Genomic DNA, 21,070 nt, shown 5'->3' on the forward strand with positions numbered 1-21,070 from the left:
CTAACATGGACGTCCTCATCACCACGATCCTGCTTTTGTTTTAAGCATGAGACTTAGTGGCTAGTTTCCTAGTAGTAAGGAAGGACTAGCTAGGTCTGACCACATCACTTTCTCTTTCTCTCCTCCCTCCCATCCCCCTAGCACAAATTCATTAAATACCAATGGATTTTCTCTGTCACCTTCAGGATCCATATAGCATCCTCTGTTTGGCACTCAAGGCTCTTTATAACCTAGCTTTCCACACCCTGAACCTTTCCAGTCTTCTTGTATACCATGCTCCCCTCCACCTTCTCTTTGAAGTACTTGGCAGGTCTCTGCTGCTCTGCAAATAGGACACTCCATCTCCCAGGCACTTTTCAATGGCTGATCCCATGCCTGGAATACTCTCCTTCATCATGGCTACCTTCCTTGTGGCTTCCCTCGTTTCCTTCAAGTCCCACCACCTACCAGGGACCTTTCCCAATTCCTATTTAATTGTAGTGTTTTCTTTCTGTTGAATATATCCAATTTATACTGTTTGTATGTTGTTTTTTCCATTAGATTAGGCCCTCCTTCAGAACAGGAGTTACCTTTTACCTTTCTTTTTTATCTCCAGCACATGGGACAAGTGCCTGGTGCATAGTAGGAACTTTATAAATGTTTAAGGACTGGCTGATTACCTGTCTCTGTATTTTGGCTGAGTCCAAGCCCCGTTCTAAGTGCATTCCTTTCACTAAGTTATCATGTTTCTTTCATCTCTAGAGCTGATTTTTCAGGGATTAGGTCAGAGCTTGGCACATTCTTGCTGAGACCATTACTGAAAATAGCTTGAAGTAGAGATACTCTTCTGACCCTTGGAAATCAAGCTGTGATCAGGGCAGAATTCTTAAGAGGTAAAGAATTACAGAAACATCAACTTTTTTTTAAAAAAAAATCTATTTTCCTTTCCTTCTGAATTAAGACACTTCTTCCTTCTTTTTTCCCTTAAGAGGGGTAGATAGATGAGGATCAAGTATACAGAAGGGCAGAGACAGTGGTGATGCTGCCAGAGCAGCAGTGGGAACACTGTCCCCTCCACTCCCTTTCTTGGCCCTAGACTGGGCATTTCAGGCCCAAAGATTTTTAATCCCCTTTCCTTTACGCTGTTACTCTTCAATGTGGAGTTTTAGCTCAGACCTGACATATCTTGGCCAGTGGGAGCACAGAGGATGCTCCAACTTGGGTGTCTTTATGTACAGTAATAATAATAGGGATGATAGGTCACATTACATATCATTTTGAAGTTTGCAGAAATAGTTTCCTCACAACAACCCTAAGATATATGAGGTTCCAGGACTCCTATGTAGGGTCATGTTGGTCAAAAGAGCTACAATACCCTGAAGAATGCAGCTTCTTTTTTCCAAAGGAAAAATAACTTTGAAAAACTTTAAAACTCTTTTAAATGCAATGATAAATTATGAATCCAAAGGGAAAAAAATGAAAGAGGTCATTCAGCAAGAGAAGTCATGAATTGAAAATGAAAGATTAAATACATAGTTTTGGATATGGTTTATATGGGAATTTGTTTTGCTGGACTATGAATATTATGAGTTTTCTCTTTATGTTCTATTATTGTTCAGTGAGAGAGAAGAAGTAGAAGGGAGAGATAATGCTTATAAATATATATAGATAAATAACTAAATAAAAATTACACAAAATAAAAAAATAATAAAAACAAACTTTTACAAGAAAATATATTGATATAAATTGAAAATATCAATTTGTGGCTAGACTAAATATATAATCAGATTTTATATGTATATCAGATTAATGTATTTATAATCAGATTAATATACCAAAATTTTCCTTTTGTATAGGTGAGACTTGAAACTAAGACCAAAGCCTTATGGACAATGAAAATCTTATCTAAAATATTCCCTTAATGAGTTAACACCCATTGCTCCCAGCATACCCTTCCTCTCCTAGTGATTCTAAACAAACCCCATTCCTCTTCTCCACCTCTTGATCCTGTATTCATTTTTCTCTTAAATCCACCTCCAAAGTCCCACTCCAGGCTACCCATCCCTTCCACTGTGTTGTCTGAACTGCATGTTCCATAAGGAAATAAAATTATTTTCATCTTAAATTGTTTCCTTTCTCATTCCGTCTATCTTCTGGCTCTCACTGAGACCTGCCTCTCCTAATGTTGCCTTTTCCCAGCCGTGACTGCATTTTCACTCTTCCCCCCTGATTTACTGGTGGAAGTGGAATAGTTGATAAATTTCTCATTTCCCATTTTTGTGCTAATCCTCTCCCCATTACTCAGGTACCTTTTCCTTTGAAGTTAACTGAATCCATGTCTTTTACCCAATCTAAATTCTAGTAGTTATTTTCTACCAAACTCCTAGGTGCTCCCCTTCTTTACTCAACCAATTAAGTGCCTGATTTATAGTCCTTTTCTTCTGCCCAACTGCTGCTTTCAAATTGGGGACCATCAAATTGGGGAGCATGCATGTTGATATTTCCTCAAATCTCCTGCCTTTACATACCTCAATTTATTCATTTCACAAGCCCTACCACTCTATCCCAACCTCAGCCACATACAAAGATGGTCAGATCCTTGATCTATTAATGAACTATGTTAATGAACTATGAAATTCCCTTCTCTGATTACAATCTAGTGTTATTCTAACTCTCCTTTTGCCTTCATTTCAAGCATTGTTATGCTTGTCTGCATTATAGTTTCTAGTACCTGGATTTCTCACTTTTGGATCACCAACCCATCATTCCTGTGTTGGCTGCTTTCCCCATCTTGACCCAGGGGTGAACCAGCTCAACTCTGCACTGTTCTCTTGCATCTTTTTTGACTCCTTATGTTACTGATCTTGCCCTACCAAGCCTCAGCCTTGGATCACTCCTAACATCTGCTGCCTTTGTTGAACAAAAGTAGAGGAAATCATGAAACTCTGTTGACTGGGACTGCTACAGATTTGTTACCTGACTTTAAGTAGGTTCTCACTATGGTGAAGCAGCCCTTTGATAGCTCCCTAATTCACTATCCCTCTCATCACAGTGGTTCTTTCAGACCTTTTCATTCCTTCACAAATCTGCTTTGGCTCCATCTTTTCCTTCCTCTCCTCCTCCCTTCTCAACTAAGGAATTTGCCTCAAAAATTAAGACCACTCCCTAAGAACTCCCTTTTCTACATTCTCCATCTTTCATAACTCACATGCTTTTGGCCACTTTTACCTCACGTGAAGATGTGGATCTTCTCTTTACCCAAGCTAACCTCTCTATCTTCATAAGTGATTCCATACCATCCAGTCCTCCCCAACAGGTTGCCCTCATATTCCCACTCTTCCGTTTATCTTTAGTCTCTCTTCTCATCTACTTGCTGCTTCTCCATTGCCCACAAATATGCCTATGTCTTTCCCAATCTCAAAAAACCCTCGTTGGATCCATCCATCCCTACTAAAAATTGTCCCATATGGGTCCTTTGTGGCTAATGTCTTTGAGAAGACCATATATCATAGGGGCTTTTCATTTTGTTGTCATTCCACTGAATTTTCTCTCTCCAAAGTTACTTATGGCACTTAACTGCTCAGGCCTTTTTTCAGTCCTACTCCTTCTTGACCTCTCCACTGCCTTTGTCTCTGTCCCTCCCCTTTTCTCCATGATTCTTTCTCTCTAGGCTCTTGTGGAACTGCTTTCTCTTACTTCTCCAGTCTGTCAGACCCCTTCCCATTCTTCTTTGCTGGATGTTCATCCAAGGCATGCCCACTTAACCATGGGCATCCCATAGGGCTTTGCCCCAAACTTTCTTCTCTTGTGTTTTCTTTCCTTGTGGGTAGGTCATAACCGCCCATGGATTTAATTATCCTCTCTACCAATTCTAACCTCTTTGTTGACCTCTTCTCTTGCATCTCAAATTCCCTTTTGGACATCTTGATGAACTTGATGACATACAGATATCTTAAACTCAGCATGCCCTAATCTGAATTCATTATCTAACCTTCCATATCCTCTCTTCTTCCTAACTTCCTTAGTATTGTGGAGAGTACCAGCGTCATCTCAGGTTCAAAACTAAAGTGGCATCCTCACTCTGGCAACCCCACCCCAGGCACCAATCTGTGGCCAAGGCCTTTTGATTTGCCTTCAGAATATCTCTCAAATTTGTCCCCTTCTCTTCTCTGACATAGCCACACTCTGGCACGGTTCCTCATACTTACACCCCTGCAGTCTCCACAGGGTAGGTCAATCTTTGATGAGTCTTTCCCAGTCTAGTCCATTCTCTAGTGTATTCAGTAATTTCCATTGATTCCTTTTTCCTTCCAGGATCCAAAATAAAATCTTGTTTTGGCATTCACATCTCTTTCCAGTCCCCTTCTAGTTCCTCACATGAGACACTTCCATTGTACAGACTCTAGGCTTTTTTGTTGGCAATGTGTCCCTGGGGCCTGCAGTTCTATCCCTCCTCGTCTCTGCCTCCTGGATCCTCTGACTTCCTTCAAATTCCAGCTAACATCCCACCCTCCACAGGAAGCCTTTCCTGATCTCCCTTAATTCCAGTACATTCCTTCTGTCGATTCTTTCCAGTTTATCCTGACTCTAGCTTGCTGTTAGCTTATTACGTCTCCCATCAGATTGGGAGCCCATTCCGAGAAGGCATATCTTTTACCTTTCTTTATATCTCTAGTACTTATATAGCTCTTGAAACAGATTAGATCCTTGATAAGTGTTTCTTGATTGACAGACAAATTGGGGCTCAGAGAAAATTTCACTTAACCACAGTTCACAACAGGTAATAAGAATTTGAGTTAGGATTCTGAGGCAGATTGGTTCTCAAGTTTAGTGCTTGTTCTACTAATCCCTACCATCTGTCCATCTCTTAAGTATACCTTTAGAAAACGAATATGTAAAATACTCCAGCTTCTTAAACTGGGATTCATGACTCCACATGGGGTCTCATAGCTAAATGTGAGAGTCACAAAATTATGATTTATTATCTGGAAATGTTTGATACTTATTTTTATATACCTTTATAACTGAGATCATGTAAAAATTTCTTGAGTATGAGGAAATCAGTAGCGAACAAAAGTTTAAGAGGCTTGTTTTATACTATAACATTATGGAAATTAGTCTTTGTTATTATTATTATTATTATTAATTACTTTTATTATTGCTTTTGGAAAAATGGCCTCAGTCAGTAAGCTTGGGTTCTGTGTTACACTGACTCTAAAAAAGGCATTTTTTTTCTCCTCCCCAATGTCCTTTTTGGAAAAATGAGACTGTATATCCTCTTGAGATTTTACTTATTATGTATTTCTTCTCTTTGTTCTACCATTTGTTTTTTCTGCTCAGTCTACAAATTCATGATTGCATTGCTGGATGCTAAGCACCAAGATGTTTGCTTTTCTGCCTGTGGAGTTCTCTTAAACCTCACTGTTGACAAAGACAAGCGTGTAATCCTAAAAGAAGGGGGCGGAATTAAAAAGTGAGTTAAAAGATGGTTCAAAACATCTTAGGAGCCAGTCTCTAGGGTCCAGAGGACTTTGCATTTAGGGAACAGTGGCAACTTCTGTCATTTCTAATTAAAAGAGGCTAATTCCAGATCAGGAGGCCACAATTTCTACATGAGAAAGAGCTGTTAATCATAATTTCTCTGTATCTCATGCCATGGTGCTAACAGGGAGAAAAAAGAGTGTATGTGAAGCAGTAAAGTAATGGTGTGACTCTGTGTGTGTGGATATGTGGATGTGTGTGTGTATGAGAGAGAGATAGACAGACAGAGAGACAGAAATGGAGAGATAGAGACACACACAGAGACAGAGACAGAGAGACAGTGTTGGTCTCAATTGCTGAGTATGTTGAGGGGAGCCCAAATGAAGATGAAAGAAAGTCAAGTTCAATGTCTACTGCCCAGTTGCCCAAGTCCTTTTGAGGAACCCTTTGAGGCAAGGAGTGAAGAAAGGGAAAATATCCATTAGTTTGGTATCAATCACTTGTACATAAAAGGGCCAAAAGAACTGTTGTTCCATTTATTCTTTCAAAAATCTCCAGAAGAATGGATTGCTCATAGACAAAGATTATAAGTGTTAAATTATCCAAAAGAACATCATAAAATATAACATAGTATTTTTATTTAAAATACAACCAAAAGATAGATATGACAATTTTTTTAAAAGTGCAGAATTTTTAAATGGTTCCTTGCCCTAATCACTGTATGCGGTTTAGCCCTCTCCCTTCCCCCACTCACTACCTTTATATCTCAAATTCCTGGAGAGATAAGTAAGATATGTGTGTCAGTTCTGATTTTTATTTTAATCTCTCCAGAACATATCATCATATGGCATATTGTTGTTGAATGGAACTAAATTGAATCCTATTTCTTTACCAAAACAGGTTAGTGGATTGTTTAAGAGATTTTGGCCCTACAGATTGGCAACTGGCCTGCTTGGTTTGTAAAACATTATGGAATTATAGTGAAAATGTTCCGAATCCTTCGTCATGTTTTGGAGATGAGGACACAAATGCTCTCTTAGTCTTATTGTCATCATTTTTAGGTAAGAAGAATCTTTAGGTAAAGATTTTACAGTGAATGAGCCAAAAATTCCTGTGTACCCATGCTGAATTCAAAATGATCATGTTGACACACTCTGGTATATGAAATGAGGTATAAAAGATGTGCACATGTATTTCTGTGAGAATGAAAAGATATTTGAAACATTAACATAAGTACTACCATGACATTGCATTTATATGGCACTGTATTGTTTTCAAAGTGGTTTCACATATATTATTTCATTTGACCTTCACAACTCTGAAATTTCTAGGACAGACAATTGTTATATCCATTTGACAGATGAGAAGATTCTTCTTGAGGTTAAATAATTTTTCTAAAGCCAAACAGTTAGTGGCAGAGTTAGGATTCAGCTCATATAATTCATATGATGTAATTTCTAGCCCAGTATCCCTTGTTTATACTTCTTTGTAGGTGTTCTTATAACACTTGTCTGAAGTAGGTAGCTAAAGATTGCAAACTAGTTTTGTAATAAATGCCATGGTGTTTTTCATCCAGTTATATGTTTATTTTTGCTCTAACTAGATCAGATTTGTATTCTTGTGTTAGAGAAAAGGATGAGTGATGGCACATTGTATAAGTTTTTAAAGGTTTCTACTTATATATATTTCTACCTTATTTTATATATATATGTATGTGTGTAATATATATACATATATATTTCTATCTTAAGTAATTTTTCCCTATATCTAAAATATAAAATGTGGTTTTGTATATTATCTGTCTGTGTTTGCATGTATCTATGGTTTGATTTTTTTTAATCTGGGTGTTTTATATTATTTGGAGTGGTATGTATATTAATGGAGAAATCATGTATATTAATATCATCCAATCAGAACTTTTGATAAAATAGATTGAAAACTGAAATTTAGATTTGGGAAATCACATTTGTTGGATTAGTATTAAACTTGCTATATTCAAATAATTTTGAAACTGTTGGAATTCTCAGAGGATTTCCCCAGCCTTTTCTTCCCCTACTCTTAGGACTTTACATCCCATCTGACCATTAACAAGGACATCAGGACCAATCTAGGATTTTTGCTATCTGCCTTTCCATCCACCTATCCCAAGCCCTTCTTGTTCTGAAAACAATAATTGAATGAATTCTATCACTGCTACTGGAAGTTTCTTTAACAATGTAACTGTACCATGGTTACTGTTCTTCTAAATATGTTTTCTCTCCCTATTAGAATGTTAGCTCTTTGAGGGCAGGAAGAGTCTTACGTTAGTATTTTTATCTCCAGTTTCTAGACACTTGTAGCCACTAAAATACTTCTAGCAGCATTTTAGTTACTTGTTTAGTAGACAAAAAATGCCACTCTATAAAATATTATGATGTCTGGACGACCCCTCTTTCTTTACCTTTTTTTTTTAATTTAAATAACTCACCTCCTTCAGGCATATGTTTTAACAGTAGAACCTTTGGTTCAAAAGGGATGGATATTAATAATTTCACATAATTTCAAATTGCCTTCCGGAATAGTTTTGTCTGCTCCTATATCCATCAAAAGTGAATTAGTATACCACTTTCCATAACCTTCCAATGCTGATAATTTCTACGTTGTTGGAGTTTTTTAAATTCTTTGCCACTTTGCTGGGTGTGAGGTGAAGCTTCAAGAATTGTTTTATCATTATTAGTTACTTTGAATGGTGTTTCATATATTGGCTAATAGTTTGAAATTTTTATTTTGAGAAATATTTTTAATTGCTTTTTAAAATTGCTTTGTCATCATTGTTTCTAGCTTCATTAATTTTCTTTGTACAAAAGTTTTTCAGTCTTATGAAATCAAAATTTTCTCTTATATTTTGGAAAACTGACTATCTTTTGTTTGGTTTTTACCTCCTAGGCTATAGATGTGAAAAGGTACCTGATTTGATTGTACTCTATTTTTTTAGTGGTATAATTTCTTTAATGTATTTGTATTTAATAATAGTTAATATTCAGATCAGTATTCCATTTTGAGTTTGTTGTAGCATATTGTATAAGATTATGGTCTATCCTTAATTTCTATTAGACTACTTTTCAATTTTCCCAGCAAGTCTTTCCAAATAGGAAAGAATCCCCAGATGATTTATGTTTGTGGTTTATTATTGTATACTGGATTATTGAATTCAATTATTTTTGATTCTTCCTTTCTAGTCTGTTCTATTGTTCTGTTTTGGTATTTTGAACTAGTATCAAAGTTTCTTATATTCATTCCTTGTTTTATTCAACAAATAAATAGGCCTGGCTTCAAAGAGCTTACATTCTACTGCAGTGAAAAACAATGACATGGATAAATAAATATGAAAAAAATACAAAGTAAAATAAAATGATATCAGTGTAGGAAAGAAGACCTCTTCACTAAACTGGATAGAGCAGCAGAGGCCTCCAGTAATGTGTGATACTTAAACTCAGCTTTTAAAGGACATAGGAATTCTTAAAAGTGGAAGTAGGGAATGAAGTCCAGCCATGGTGAACATGTACAAAGGAAGGAAGACCAAAGATGAGTTTGCAAAGCTGGTTTACCTGGAATATAGTTGTTGAAAAGGAGTAAAGTGTAAAACTCTTGGAAAAGTTGCCTAGAACCAGAGAGTAAATGACTTTAAATGCCCCACTGAGGAATTTGTATTTTATGAGTATAAGGCAGTGGAAGCCCCTGGAGTTTCTTGGGCAAGAATGGCACAGTCATACTTATGTTTTGGTGATATAAATTTGGCAGATTTTTGGATGTTGGATTGGAGAGGAGATGACAGGCTCCGAAAATATCTTAGCAAGTTAGAGCATTGGCCTGAATCTAAAAATATCAAATTCAATAGAGATAAATATAGTCTTACACTTGGATTCAGAAATCAACTTCATAAGGAAATGATAGATGCAGCCTAGTTAGACAAGTCTTGTTTGAAAAATATTGAGGATTTTAATGGACTGTGCTTTTAGTTTATGTGAATTATGTCAGCACCACCGGAAGAACAAAGCTTTCTAGAATTAAAAAGGCAGTAGTACCTCTGAACCTAGGCAGATCACAGCAGGAGGGGCACCCCAAGGAGGAAGGAAGTTGATGGGATCACGAGGAGTCCCCAGGATAGTGAGGGGACAAAGATGGCTCAGCATGTGGAAGGGAGCAGGGAGGGATGGCCTCATCAAGCCTTCTGAAGTGCTGTGGTGTGGGAGAGGAGCCAGTAGGTTCTGTCTTGTCCCAGAAGGGAGAAACCGAAGCACAAGGAGATGTTACAAGGAGGAAATTTGGTCAGTGAAACTTCATCCCACAGTGGGACAAGCTGCCTTGCATTTCCTCTCATTGGAGGGCTCAGGAGCACTTGTCAGGCTTGGTGCAGTGGGGGTTACTTTTATGGCCTGGACTGGATGGCTGAGAGAGGGGCTCTTTGTAACCCTAACTCTTGTGGCTTTTTGAGAATTGGAAGCAGGGAGCAATAACGAGGCTATTGCAGGAGTCCAGGGGGAAGGTGATGGATGAGGGTCATCCTAAGTTGAGGGCCATGTGAGTAGAGAGAAGAAGGTGCCAGAGACATGAAGGCAGAATTGGTAACATTTGGAAACTAATGAGATTCTATGGGACAATGGAGAGAGGAATTGAGGATGAGCCTAATTGTGTTCTTCGTAACTAGAAGAGTGATAGTAGCTGGGATGATGTTGGTTCACTTCAGCAACTTGTGATCCCATGGACCATAGCACACAGGCCCTTCTGTCCTGCACAAATTAGAAAGAAAACAGTTAATTGGGAGAAAATCATTGAATCAAATTACTCTGATAAAAGTCTCATTTCTAGATATATAAAGAATGGATTCAAATTTACAAGAACAAGGATAATTCCACAATTGAGAATTGGTCAAAGAATAAAAATAGATAATTTTCAAAGAAAGAATATTCCAAGCTATCAACAAACATATGAAAAATGTTTCAAATCACTAATAAAGAAATGCCAATTAAAATAATTTCGATATTCTACCTCATTGGAAAAGCTGAAAAAATAGAAAAATAACAAGGGCACATTCATTGTTTCTATGTCACTCTCTATCCATCTCATGCTCTTCCATCCCCTTTTCCTTCTGCCTTCAACTTTTTTCAGTGTCAGGATCTTTTTCAATGAGTCCTGTCTTTTCATTGTCTCACCAAAATATATAAGCTTCAGCTTTAGTATTTGACCTTCCAGTCTTTGACTGACATGGGCAAATTGGGAAGGTAAGTGGGTTGCTGGAGAGGGAAGTAATGATCCCCAGTTTGGGCATGTCGAATGCCATGTTTTCAGTCAGTTGTTATTGTTCAGTTGTTTTTCAGCCATATCCAATTGTACATGAGCCTTTCGGGGTTTTCTAGGAAAACCTGCGTTGTTTTTTTATTTTGTTTTCAAGTTCATTTTATAGATGAGAAAACTGAGGCAAACAGGATTAACAGCTCGTCCAGGATCGCACAGGTAGTAAATGTCTAAGGCCAGATCTGAACTCAGGGAGATGAATCTTTCTGACGTCAGGCTCACTATTCTATACTGTGCCACCTCGCTGCCCCTGTGATATGCTTATAGGAAATATTTAGTAAGGCGATATGAGCCTGAAGTTCAAGGGAGCGGCTAGAGAACTGGCAAAGTTAGCCTGAGAAAGAACACAGAGAGAAGAACATGGCTCAGGACAGAAGTCCAAGGAACACTCGTAGATAGGAGTTTGGCAGTGGGGAATGAGCCATCAAGGAAAAAATGAATTAAAAACAGACCGGCCAGTTAGGAGGTGAACAAAGATGAGCCACATCATACAAACATGTTCAGTGCTGCAGAATGGTCAAAGAGGAGGAGGACTGAGAAAAGACAACGAGCTGCCTTTAGCATTTTATGTGAGCATTGGGAACTTTGCAAAGAGAAACTTGTATAGAGATTGAAAGACCATGTTGAAAAGTACTGAGGAGAGACTAGGATAAAGAGAGGTTGTACAATGGAATATATTACTCAAGATACTGAAGCAAATGAATCTTGTAGTATATTATCTGATAAACCAAAAGATTGGGAAGCAATCTGGAAGAAATTAGGTATAAAGTGTCATCTCATACCATATACCAAGATGAGATCCACATGAATCATGGCTAAGAGAGAAAAAGTCACATCATAAACAAATTAAAAAATCAAGAATAAGAAAGTATAGATTAATTGATGAAGGAATGATTCGTAAGCAAGGAATTTAGAGAAAAATTTAGATAACTACAGAAGATAAAATAGACAGTTTTGATTACTTAAAATTTAAACTATTTTGCACAAAACCAGTGCCCCTAAAATTAGAAAGAAAACAGTTAATTGGGAGAAAATCATTGAATCAAGTTACACTGATAAAAGTCTCATTTCTAGATATATAAAGACTGGATTCAAATTTACAAGAACAAGGATAATTCCACAATTGAGAATTGGTCAAAGAATAAAAATAGATAATTTTCAAAGAAAGAATATTCCAAGCTATCAACAAACATATGAAAAATGTTTCCAATCACTAATGAAGAAATGCCAATTAAAATAATTTCGATATTCTACATCATTGGAAAAGCTGAAAAAATAGAAAAATAATAAGTGTCAAAGAAGTTTCCAGAAAACAAGCCCATTGAGGCATTCTTGATAAAGCTGTGAATTGGTCCAACCATTCAGGAAAACAGTTCGTCCCCAAATTGTTGTGCATACTTTTTAATTCAGAAATACTGTTACTATTAGGCCTGTTCCCCAAAAAAGATTGAAGAAAGAGAAAAAGATCCATAATCATGAAAATGTAACAGCTCTTTTTTTTTGTAGTGGCAAAGAATTGGAAATGAAGGAGGTGTCTATCAGTTGGGTAACGGCTGAACAAATGATGATACATGAGTATATTTTTGAACATGGCTCATGTGAAAATGTATTGGGCTTATCCATGCATATTTTGGGAGGAATTGTTTTTCCTTTTTTCTTTTCAGTTGGAGTGAAAGGTAGAAAGGCCAAAAAAGAGGGAGAATACTGATAGGATTTTCCCTCCCCTGCACTGCTTACAAGAAAACAAATAAATAAAAAATCAGACAAGAAAAAAAGCCAGAAAATTAGAAATCACAGATGAACAGGAGAGCTTTGAAATTATAAATTTATCATTTGGTTAAAAAGGAAAGCACTCTCCAAAATACAGATTTGCTATTTCACATCCAGCTTTCTCCTATATACATTGAGTGTTCATTCTATTTGATGTTTCAGTTCAAAATACAAAGACATTTTTTTTAAGCTTAAAAAAAATGAATGGGGTGTGAGAGGGTAGAGAAGTAAATATAGGAGATTTTTTCCAAGAAATTTGGCACTGAAAAGGAGCAATATATACAGATAGCATAAAGTGATAATTTTATTGAAAATGAAAGGATTTTAGGTATTTCTGTTGACAGCAGAAAAGGAGAAAGTGGAAACAGTAGTGATTGAAGAAAAAGGCTGCTAGCGAGAAGGGAAGGGGTAGGGAGATAAAAGGGCGCCAAGTAGAGTGATTGACCTTGACAAGGATAAGGGCTGGGGTTTTTTCCAAGAGATTAGAAAGCAGAGACACATTAATGATTTTGAGTTGTAGAATAGTGGTGAAAATGAAGAAATATGTAGGAAAGCTGGCAATTCTGTTTAATTTCACATTTTGTGTCCTGATTTCATCATAAAGGCTTGTAGGATAATCTGGCTTAGATGGCTTTCACATCAATCTCTTTACAGGCTCCTTTTTTCTTCAGGTAGTTTTCATCATTTTATGCGGTGATATTGCTTGTAACCTTTAATCCTCTTCCATGATGTTTTACATAATTTCTCTTCTAGTTTGGTGTGACTCTTCCTGCTTGACAAGGAGATTAGATATCTGTCTGTCTGCTTGTCTCACTTGCTGCAATGACTTTTAAATTGTTTCAGTTTCTTTATTGTAATTACTATTTTTGTACTGGCTAAATTTATCTTAGAAATATCTTAGAAGTCTAATTTACACTTTTCCATTTCCCAGTTGATCCCAGTTGATGTTCAAACATGTCAGGTTAGACCTTCTGTAGTTCCATTATTGTCTTCTGATCTTTAATCTTTCTTCAGATTTAGTATTTACTTTGCCTTTGAACTATAACTCGTTGAAGATCTGATTATAATTAAGAGAGCTGATTCTGAAGTGAATCTCTGCAGCCATTTTCAAAGTTTTTTTAATAAATCATATTATATTTTATATCATATAAAATATATGATTTTATAAATCATAAAGCCATAAATATTGACTTCATCTTTCAATAATATTTTTTAAAGAAAATCAGAGTAAATTATCTGGGGAGTCAGCAAACTTAATTCCTTTCACTGGAGAAAGAAATAGCAAGTCACACCTGCATCTTTGCAAAGAAAACCCCATGGACAATATGATCCTCAGGATCACAAAAAGGTGGATACAACTGAACAACTGTCACAACATCCACTGGCTGTCAGTGCTGTAAATAGTAATTATCTTAATAGTAGTCTGAGGCCAAGTGATGTTTCTTGTTGCCTTTGGATAAATGAAAAAAACAACTCTCCAAAGTCCTTAGGAATATTTGAAATAGTTTTGTCTTGTGAAATCTAAAGTAAATGACTCTTCAATCCAGGGTCAAGTATCCCCAAGTATTTACATCGGCAACAGATCCCTATCTGATTTCTCCTTACCCTCATTCCCCAAAGCAACCAACCCAACCTTTTCCTTCCTTTTTCTACTTCCACCCTCCTGAACTTCCAATCCTACAATAAGTAACCTGGAATTTAAAGATAGAGATAAGAACATGCATTACTAGCTTTCCAAATTAGAGTGTGAATGCATTTTCCCATAAAATGTTAACATTTTATGTTAACACATACAAGTTTCTACATTTGATTAGTTTTGTAGTACTAATTACTAGTATATTATTGTATTTGAAGTAAGGTAAATAAATTAAAATTAAATTAAATGAGCTGGACTTTTTAGGCTTTTAGACTTATTAGTCTAAATACCATGTAGTATTATTTCTATGAGAAAATGCATTCTGACTTTTAAACCCATTTATATATATACTTAAAAAGACAAATCATGAAAATTGGAGTTGTCTATGTTAAAAAAAAAAAGTGGTGTAGAAAGACAGAAGGCACTCATATGCTCAAGGAAAGAAAAGACAAAATTAATATATGTGACAATTAGACAACAGAACATTTAAGATCTTGAACCAGTAGTAGGAAATTGGTGCAATGGGAATTCAAAGGAGGAAGAAATTAGTATTGGCCAGAGATGGAATATCCCCAAGGAGAGGAAAGATTTAGATGAGCAAAAAGGAGGACAAATGGAATTATAAACTGTTCATTCAGACTGAATTCCTACTCATCCTGCTCTATTGTTGTTCAGTAGATTGTGTTAGATTCTTTGTAACCCTACTGTTCACGAGATGTCCTTGATGAATATTCTAGGGTTTTTTGTTGTGTTGTTTTTTGGGTTTGGGGTGGTTTTTTTTTTTTTTTTTTTTTTTTTTTGGTCTTTTCTAGCTCATTTTACAGATGAAGAAACTGAGACAAGCAGAGTTAATAGCTGTTAAGCGTCTGAGGCTGAATTTGAAGGCCAGAGCTCTATCCACCAAGTCACATAACCTACATTTAAAAAGTGTTGTTGTTATTGTTAATTAATTTAGGAATAAAATTTTTTAAAAGAATTTTTCTCAAGTTTTCAAAAATGGAAAGAGGCATTCTTAAATTAGGTGGAAATGCCAGTCTGGAAAGAGGCACAGAGAAGTGTTTCAGTTACCTTGTCTGAGTAATCACATTTATCTTTTCATTATTACTTGAATGTTTTACACTTTCAGCATTCCTCCATCCTGGACTAAGCCTGCAAAGAGACACACTGGCACTTTAGAAAGGATTATTTTTCTAGAGAATGTGTGGATTAGATTGGATCTCAATCCTACCCCAGAATTTCAGTTGGCATATAGTAGAAGCATTCTCTCTTTGGTGTGGAAGCCTTTTTGGGAACAACCCAGAAAAGGTTTGGTTTCAGAGAATTCAATCAAAATTGAGCAGTTTCATTTGAAGAATTCTCTGTCTTCGGTATTCTTGTTGAGGAAAGGTCAGAAAGCCCATGGGGGTATAGAAGGAATGCTGGGTTTGGGGCTCGGGAGAAACCTGTCTCTATTCACTGGTTGTACCTCCAGGTCACCTACCCCGAGATTCCTCGCTCATATGAGAAGATTGAGGTAATAATATGATATATAATACATAGTAGCCTAGGATACTAGGATAGCCATGATGATGATGATAGCATAATGATGCACATAGTGGTTGTGGAGTTGTTTTTCAGTTGTATCCTACACCTTGTTGACCCCGTTTGGGGTTTTCTTGGCAAAGATACCAAAGTAGTTTGCCCTTTCTTTCTCTAATAATGCTGGATGAGTTGTAAGGATCTAATGCCATCCCATATACAAAGTGCTTTATACATCTTAGTCTCTATAAATAACAACTCTTATTATGTGATTTAGTATGTAAATGTTAGGCATTGGTGCGCCCTAAGTCTTCTCTATACCTGGGGTTTTGGAGATGGCTATTGCACAAATAAAGGTCAAAAGCTGGTAAGAAAAAAGGGATCGTCAATTCTTCATTTTTAACTCCAAAAATGAAAAGCAGGACCATAGCAACATGTGACTGTTTTAGATTCCCAAAGCAAGTAATAATGCAACATGAACTCATGATGGCAGTTACTGTTTTTTTTCTTTTTGCAGATGAAGAACTAGCTTTGGATTATAGTTTTGACAGAGACTTAAGAGACTATCACAAACTTTATTGGGAAACAGAATTCAAACCTGTGGCACAACAACTTCTTAAACGTATTCAGAGCCATCACACCTTCCTTGAACCTCTACCTATTCCTTCTTTTTAATATGGTAAAAGTCTGGTAGGTGATTAACAATATAAAGATGAATTCAAGTCGGGTCTTTTCATAAAAAGTAATAAATTCAAACAATTTTTCATTCTTAATAAATATTGAACAATTCTTTGATCATAGGGTACTGATTTTTAGAAAATAGACTTAAATACAATGAACAATTTCTACTGTGATATATTATAAAAAATGAATGTAAACTGTCATAAACTTTGTTGATAAAATACTTTCATTATTTTTCTAATGAAATGATTCCCTCTTCTGTTATAAGATTCAATAGTTATAGTCTCTCAAAATTCCACAGCATACATTTTGGAATCTAAATTCATGGATTTTTTTGTTTGTTTGTCCATCCACTTTTTTTATTGGAATCTAAGTTCTTGACAATTTAATTTGTTCATTATTGAATGACATGTGCGTGGTAGTCAAAACCCTTTAAATCTAAATGTAGTACTAAGATGGCAATACATTTTAAAATGAACAAGTTAGTGAATTCACATTTGATCTGCTACGAATCCATGTTTTGAGAGTGATTTTGCAGGGAGTAGAAAAATGTAAGGGAGGGAAATCATGTTAGTGTTAAAACAAAGTCCATAATGAAAAGAAGCTTGGTTTTGCTACTTCCCTGTCCAAATCACTAAATACTCACAATGGGGCTGGGTGAACAAAGCCAACTATCTTTCCTTTTGGTCCTTATGTTTACTCACTGCTGCTTTATATGGAATAGGTTTGCTCTTCTGTTAAATGCTAAAAACAGAAGAGCTAAGACTAAGATTTTCCCTTTCTTTACAATGCTAGTCAAAAAAAGGTCCAAGAAAGAGGAAAAATCATTTAATCAAACTTTTTTGAAAATGAACTTTGATTCTAGCATATTCTTAGTTTTTCATCCACAGTTCTGTTAACAAATTACCAGAGCAGTGGTCTAGATAACAAACTCAGGTTTGCATGGGAATATCCTCTCCCAAACTAAACTGGAGCATGAGGCCTATTGGAAGGAATCACAGCTCCAAGTTTTCTCTAGAGAGAACACATGAGAGCTGGATCCCAGAGCCAGAATGGGCTTTTGTGGAGCATGGAGAGGGACTGTGAAGCGTTTTGGAGGCACACTGATCTTATGATGGAACTTAAATTGTTGGAAGCATATTTAGTCTGTGTGCCCATCCCAAGGAACTTGGGTGACATTGGAGATGTCATATTATTATCCTCTAGGTCAAGTTTCTACCTGAAGATTTTTTTAAATCATCTAATTTTCAAAAAGGGAGTGTATGTGTATGGAGGGGGAGGCTAGACTAGATTATTTTTAAGATCCCTGACATTCTATTCAGTGCAACAGGTATCAGGTTTTGAGCCTTACTGTACTCTAGTAGAATAATACAGCCAAAATTTTAGCAGCCACTTTGTCCCTTCTAAAACATTCCAAAGGCCAAATTTTCCTGAGAACGTCTCCTTTAACAAAGAACCATTAAAATAGTACACTATTTCCAGACATTTATTTTCCAAATTGCAAAGCTTTGATATTCTTATGTAATCATTATTTTACTGCTTAAGAATATCTTGCAGGTTCATAAATTTCAAGGGAAAAATGATGAAATGAGTGTTGGGCCAGGTTGGGGAAATTGGGGAAAAAATGAGTGTGAAGTCCACTTTTGCTCTCCCATTGACCTTTTTCCCCTGTGCTATGAATTGGCAAACTTTGATAAGAACTATGATAATGAAGGAAAACCTTTCTATTTAATAGCACTGAAAAGTGTCTAAACAATTGAAAGAATTAAATTCCTTTGGAATTTAAAAAATCGGCTCAGGTAAAGCAGGACTATCACTGACATGTACACTGAAAAGTTTAACTTTGTCACTCACCTGACTTTGGCCTTAGGACAACTGGAAAATTAAGTTTTTCTTATCTCTTTTCCTGAAAAACCTCAAAAATAATCTTTGTCTTGGAAGAAAAATCTTTTCTGTGTACAGAATATTCTCTAGGGTTGAAAGCTGTTTTCCCTTTCCCAGTTTTGTCTGCTCACTAGAAATCCCGTGTTTAATTTGGAGAAAACTATTGCTGTATAACAGGAAGCACCTGTGAAGTTTTTTTTTTTTTTTAATTTCATATTGCACACACTGTTCAGGTAATGAATACATATTTGAGATTAATGGTGATAAGAGAAATTCAGGTATTAAATCAATTTTTCAAATAAGTTGCTTAAAGCAAAGTAGACAAAAGTTTAGGTAGTTGACCTTCAATTATTCAGCCTTATGTTCTTTTATTGGGTAAGCTAAGGCTCCAAAATGTTCTGAATCTTCACTAGTAAATTTTTTTTTTGGGGGGGGGGTAAGGGACATGAAGGAGGGAATTTAAAAACTATGCTAGTTTGCCCACCTACAAATATTTTACTTGCAATTGTTAAGTAGTCAATTTAAGGAAGGTTAAATAGGCAGGATCTACTGAAAATGGGCTTATATTAGAAACAAAGGATCTTTCTGCCAGTAATGTAAAAGGATGATCTTTTACACTTAAATCTTAAAACCAGATTCTGATAATGTGCCTTTATTTTTTTTTAATATTTTGTGTCATCATTGTGTTTTCCTAATTTAAATTAGATACTTCTTTTGATATATCTTCGCTAGAGTGTAAGGGGGCATCCATTGAGGGCATGGGCATCTGCCCCAAACTATGCTGCACTCCTGTATGGGCACTGAATTTCAACTTTATTTTTGTTCCTAACAAAGTTTTATTTTTTGCTTTTAAAAATATATTGCAAGCAAAGGTTCATTTCCAACAATCTAAGAATAATTCCCAAAGAATTATTAAAGGTGCATACATTTCTGATTTCACTAGAATGGCTGCACTTTTTTTGTTCCAGGCCTGGTTTACTACAGTCTATCAGTCAGAGAAAAAATTCACCTGCACCTGTTTGTTTAGTGAAGGTGTGCATGGTGCCACTGAAACAGTGATCTTATTTACCATATTAATTTTGAAAGACTCAAACCAATGGTTTAAAGGAAATGAAATGTAAAAAAAGTCAGTGCCCATCACCTACCACACAATTCTCAAACTCCTTTGCTTGGCATTGAAGGTCCTCAATGTGGCCCCAGTTCCGATGGGCTTCAATTCTCAGTCCCTCCATTCCTTTTCATCCAATGCGTTCCTGCCCATTAGTCCCCCCATTCCCTTTAGATGTATAGGGCACTTTGTTTTGTTACTCAATGACACACTTTTGCGTAATATTATGTACAATGAGTTATGTGTTTGTGCCTTTTCCTGGTATTTATTAGACTGTAAGCTCTTAAGAGAGCAGGGGCTAATTTTGTATCTTTCCCCAGCAAAGTGCTTTGCACCCACTGGGCATTTAATGCATTTTTGTGGAATGAATGAATGAATGAATAAAAATGAGATGAGATAAAAATGGAGGAAAAATTATCCTTTATTTAAAAAGACCAATAATACTGACAGGCTTTAAAAGCAGTGCACGCTTTCATAATACAAAGTTCTTAATACATTTCCAAATCAGTTTTGCATTTCAAAGTTAGCAATTTTTTTGTAAATGAAATCTGTTTTACCATACTACAACATGTTTTACAGCTTTATCTATGTAGCTGCACCACTATCAAAATGGGGGCTATGGTTGTAGCAGCCCTAGAACTGCTCACAGTTGGGGTGCTAGAAACAAAACTTCAGAATGATGACTGCCCTCCAGTGTCAGAAACTGCCTCAGGAAACCTGTCACGCGGCTGGCAGCGCTGCTTGTAATAGTTTATGCACTTTTTATACACTTTCCTGGGAGACTGCACGGTGGTAAAGAACTAAGTCTTCTTAGGAAGGCCATCATAATAACTCAAATATAACTTGTCCTATATAGTATTTTCCAAAGCAAACTACAGTGAAGAAAATTAACTGTTGAACTTCCAAAATAAGTCATCTCTCAACAGAGATGGGAGGCTTGTCTAGGTTTTTAAATTTTAAATTCAAAATTAACATATATGCCAGTTTAGTTTTAAACCCACAAATTATGGAGGCTCAGATAGTAGCAGTGTTCACTGTATTTCTAATAGCTTAATTGGGGCATCCAGTCCAGTTCTTTATACCGGTAGGAAGAGCAGCACCAAAACCTTCTAAGATTCCTTAAGCATCACTAAGCTTTAGTCATTATCCAAGTCCCACTGTTGCACGCTCCGCTCTGGTTATCTTATCAGAAAAGCAATGGGATTGGAGAGTTACGGGCTTCTTACAACTGTCATAAAGCAGAAGCCTGGGAACAGCAGCCCTTCACAGCTCAGACCGTGGAGGAGGAGCCAGGCAATCCCTGCGGTGCCCACAGTGGTTTTCCCACAGTAAAAGAGCAGAAACTAAAGGAATCTGGCACAATGGAGGTGTGAATGCTGGGTCTACCATTGGTCCTGGGGCTCCAGTCCTCCCCCCCATAGACATCTGATCCTTCCATCAACTTTCTGAACCAAGGAAAGACATCAGGTCATATAGCGGGTAATGGCTCTCAGAGCATAAAGTAGTTCAGCTTGCATCCGAGCTTCTATAAGAAGCAAATTAACATGAACCTGAATGGGAGAGAGAGAAATGCCTCGTTAGCTAACGAGTATCTTGACTAGCTGGCTTCTTACTTGTTTCTTTGTGTTCAGAAGTGAATACAATCATGCTTAACTGAGTCCAAAATACTAAATGAATTA

General features: G+C 36.4%; 2 protein-coding genes across 4 annotated transcripts in view; one reads left to right on the plus strand and one right to left on the minus strand.

Annotated features, from left to right (window-relative positions):
• The window catches only part of ARMC2 (armadillo repeat containing 2), a 179,996-nt gene extending 160,191 nt beyond the window's left edge, over positions 1-19,805 (plus strand). For both annotated transcript variants that reach the window (XM_051997500.1, XM_051997501.1), the window contains exons 16-18: positions 5,320-5,452; positions 6,361-6,521; positions 16,236-19,805. In XM_051997500.1, coding sequence (XP_051853460.1) covers positions 5,320-5,452; positions 6,361-6,521; positions 16,236-16,393 — 452 coding nt within the window. In that variant the 3' untranslated portion in view covers positions 16,394-19,805. The remainder of the gene's footprint in view (positions 1-5,319; positions 5,453-6,360; positions 6,522-16,235) is intronic.
• The window catches only part of SESN1 (sestrin 1), a 130,383-nt gene continuing 129,107 nt past the window's right edge, over positions 19,795-21,070 (minus strand). For both annotated transcript variants that reach the window (XM_051997503.1, XM_051997504.1), the window contains exon 10: positions 19,795-20,941. In XM_051997503.1, coding sequence (XP_051853463.1) covers positions 20,855-20,941 — 87 coding nt within the window. In that variant the 3' untranslated portion in view covers positions 19,795-20,854. The remainder of the gene's footprint in view (positions 20,942-21,070) is intronic.

Source organism: Antechinus flavipes, chromosome 4, assembly GCF_016432865.1.
Source record: "Antechinus flavipes isolate AdamAnt ecotype Samford, QLD, Australia chromosome 4, AdamAnt_v2, whole genome shotgun sequence".
Lineage (NCBI taxonomy): Eukaryota > Metazoa > Chordata > Mammalia > Dasyuromorphia > Dasyuridae > Antechinus > Antechinus flavipes.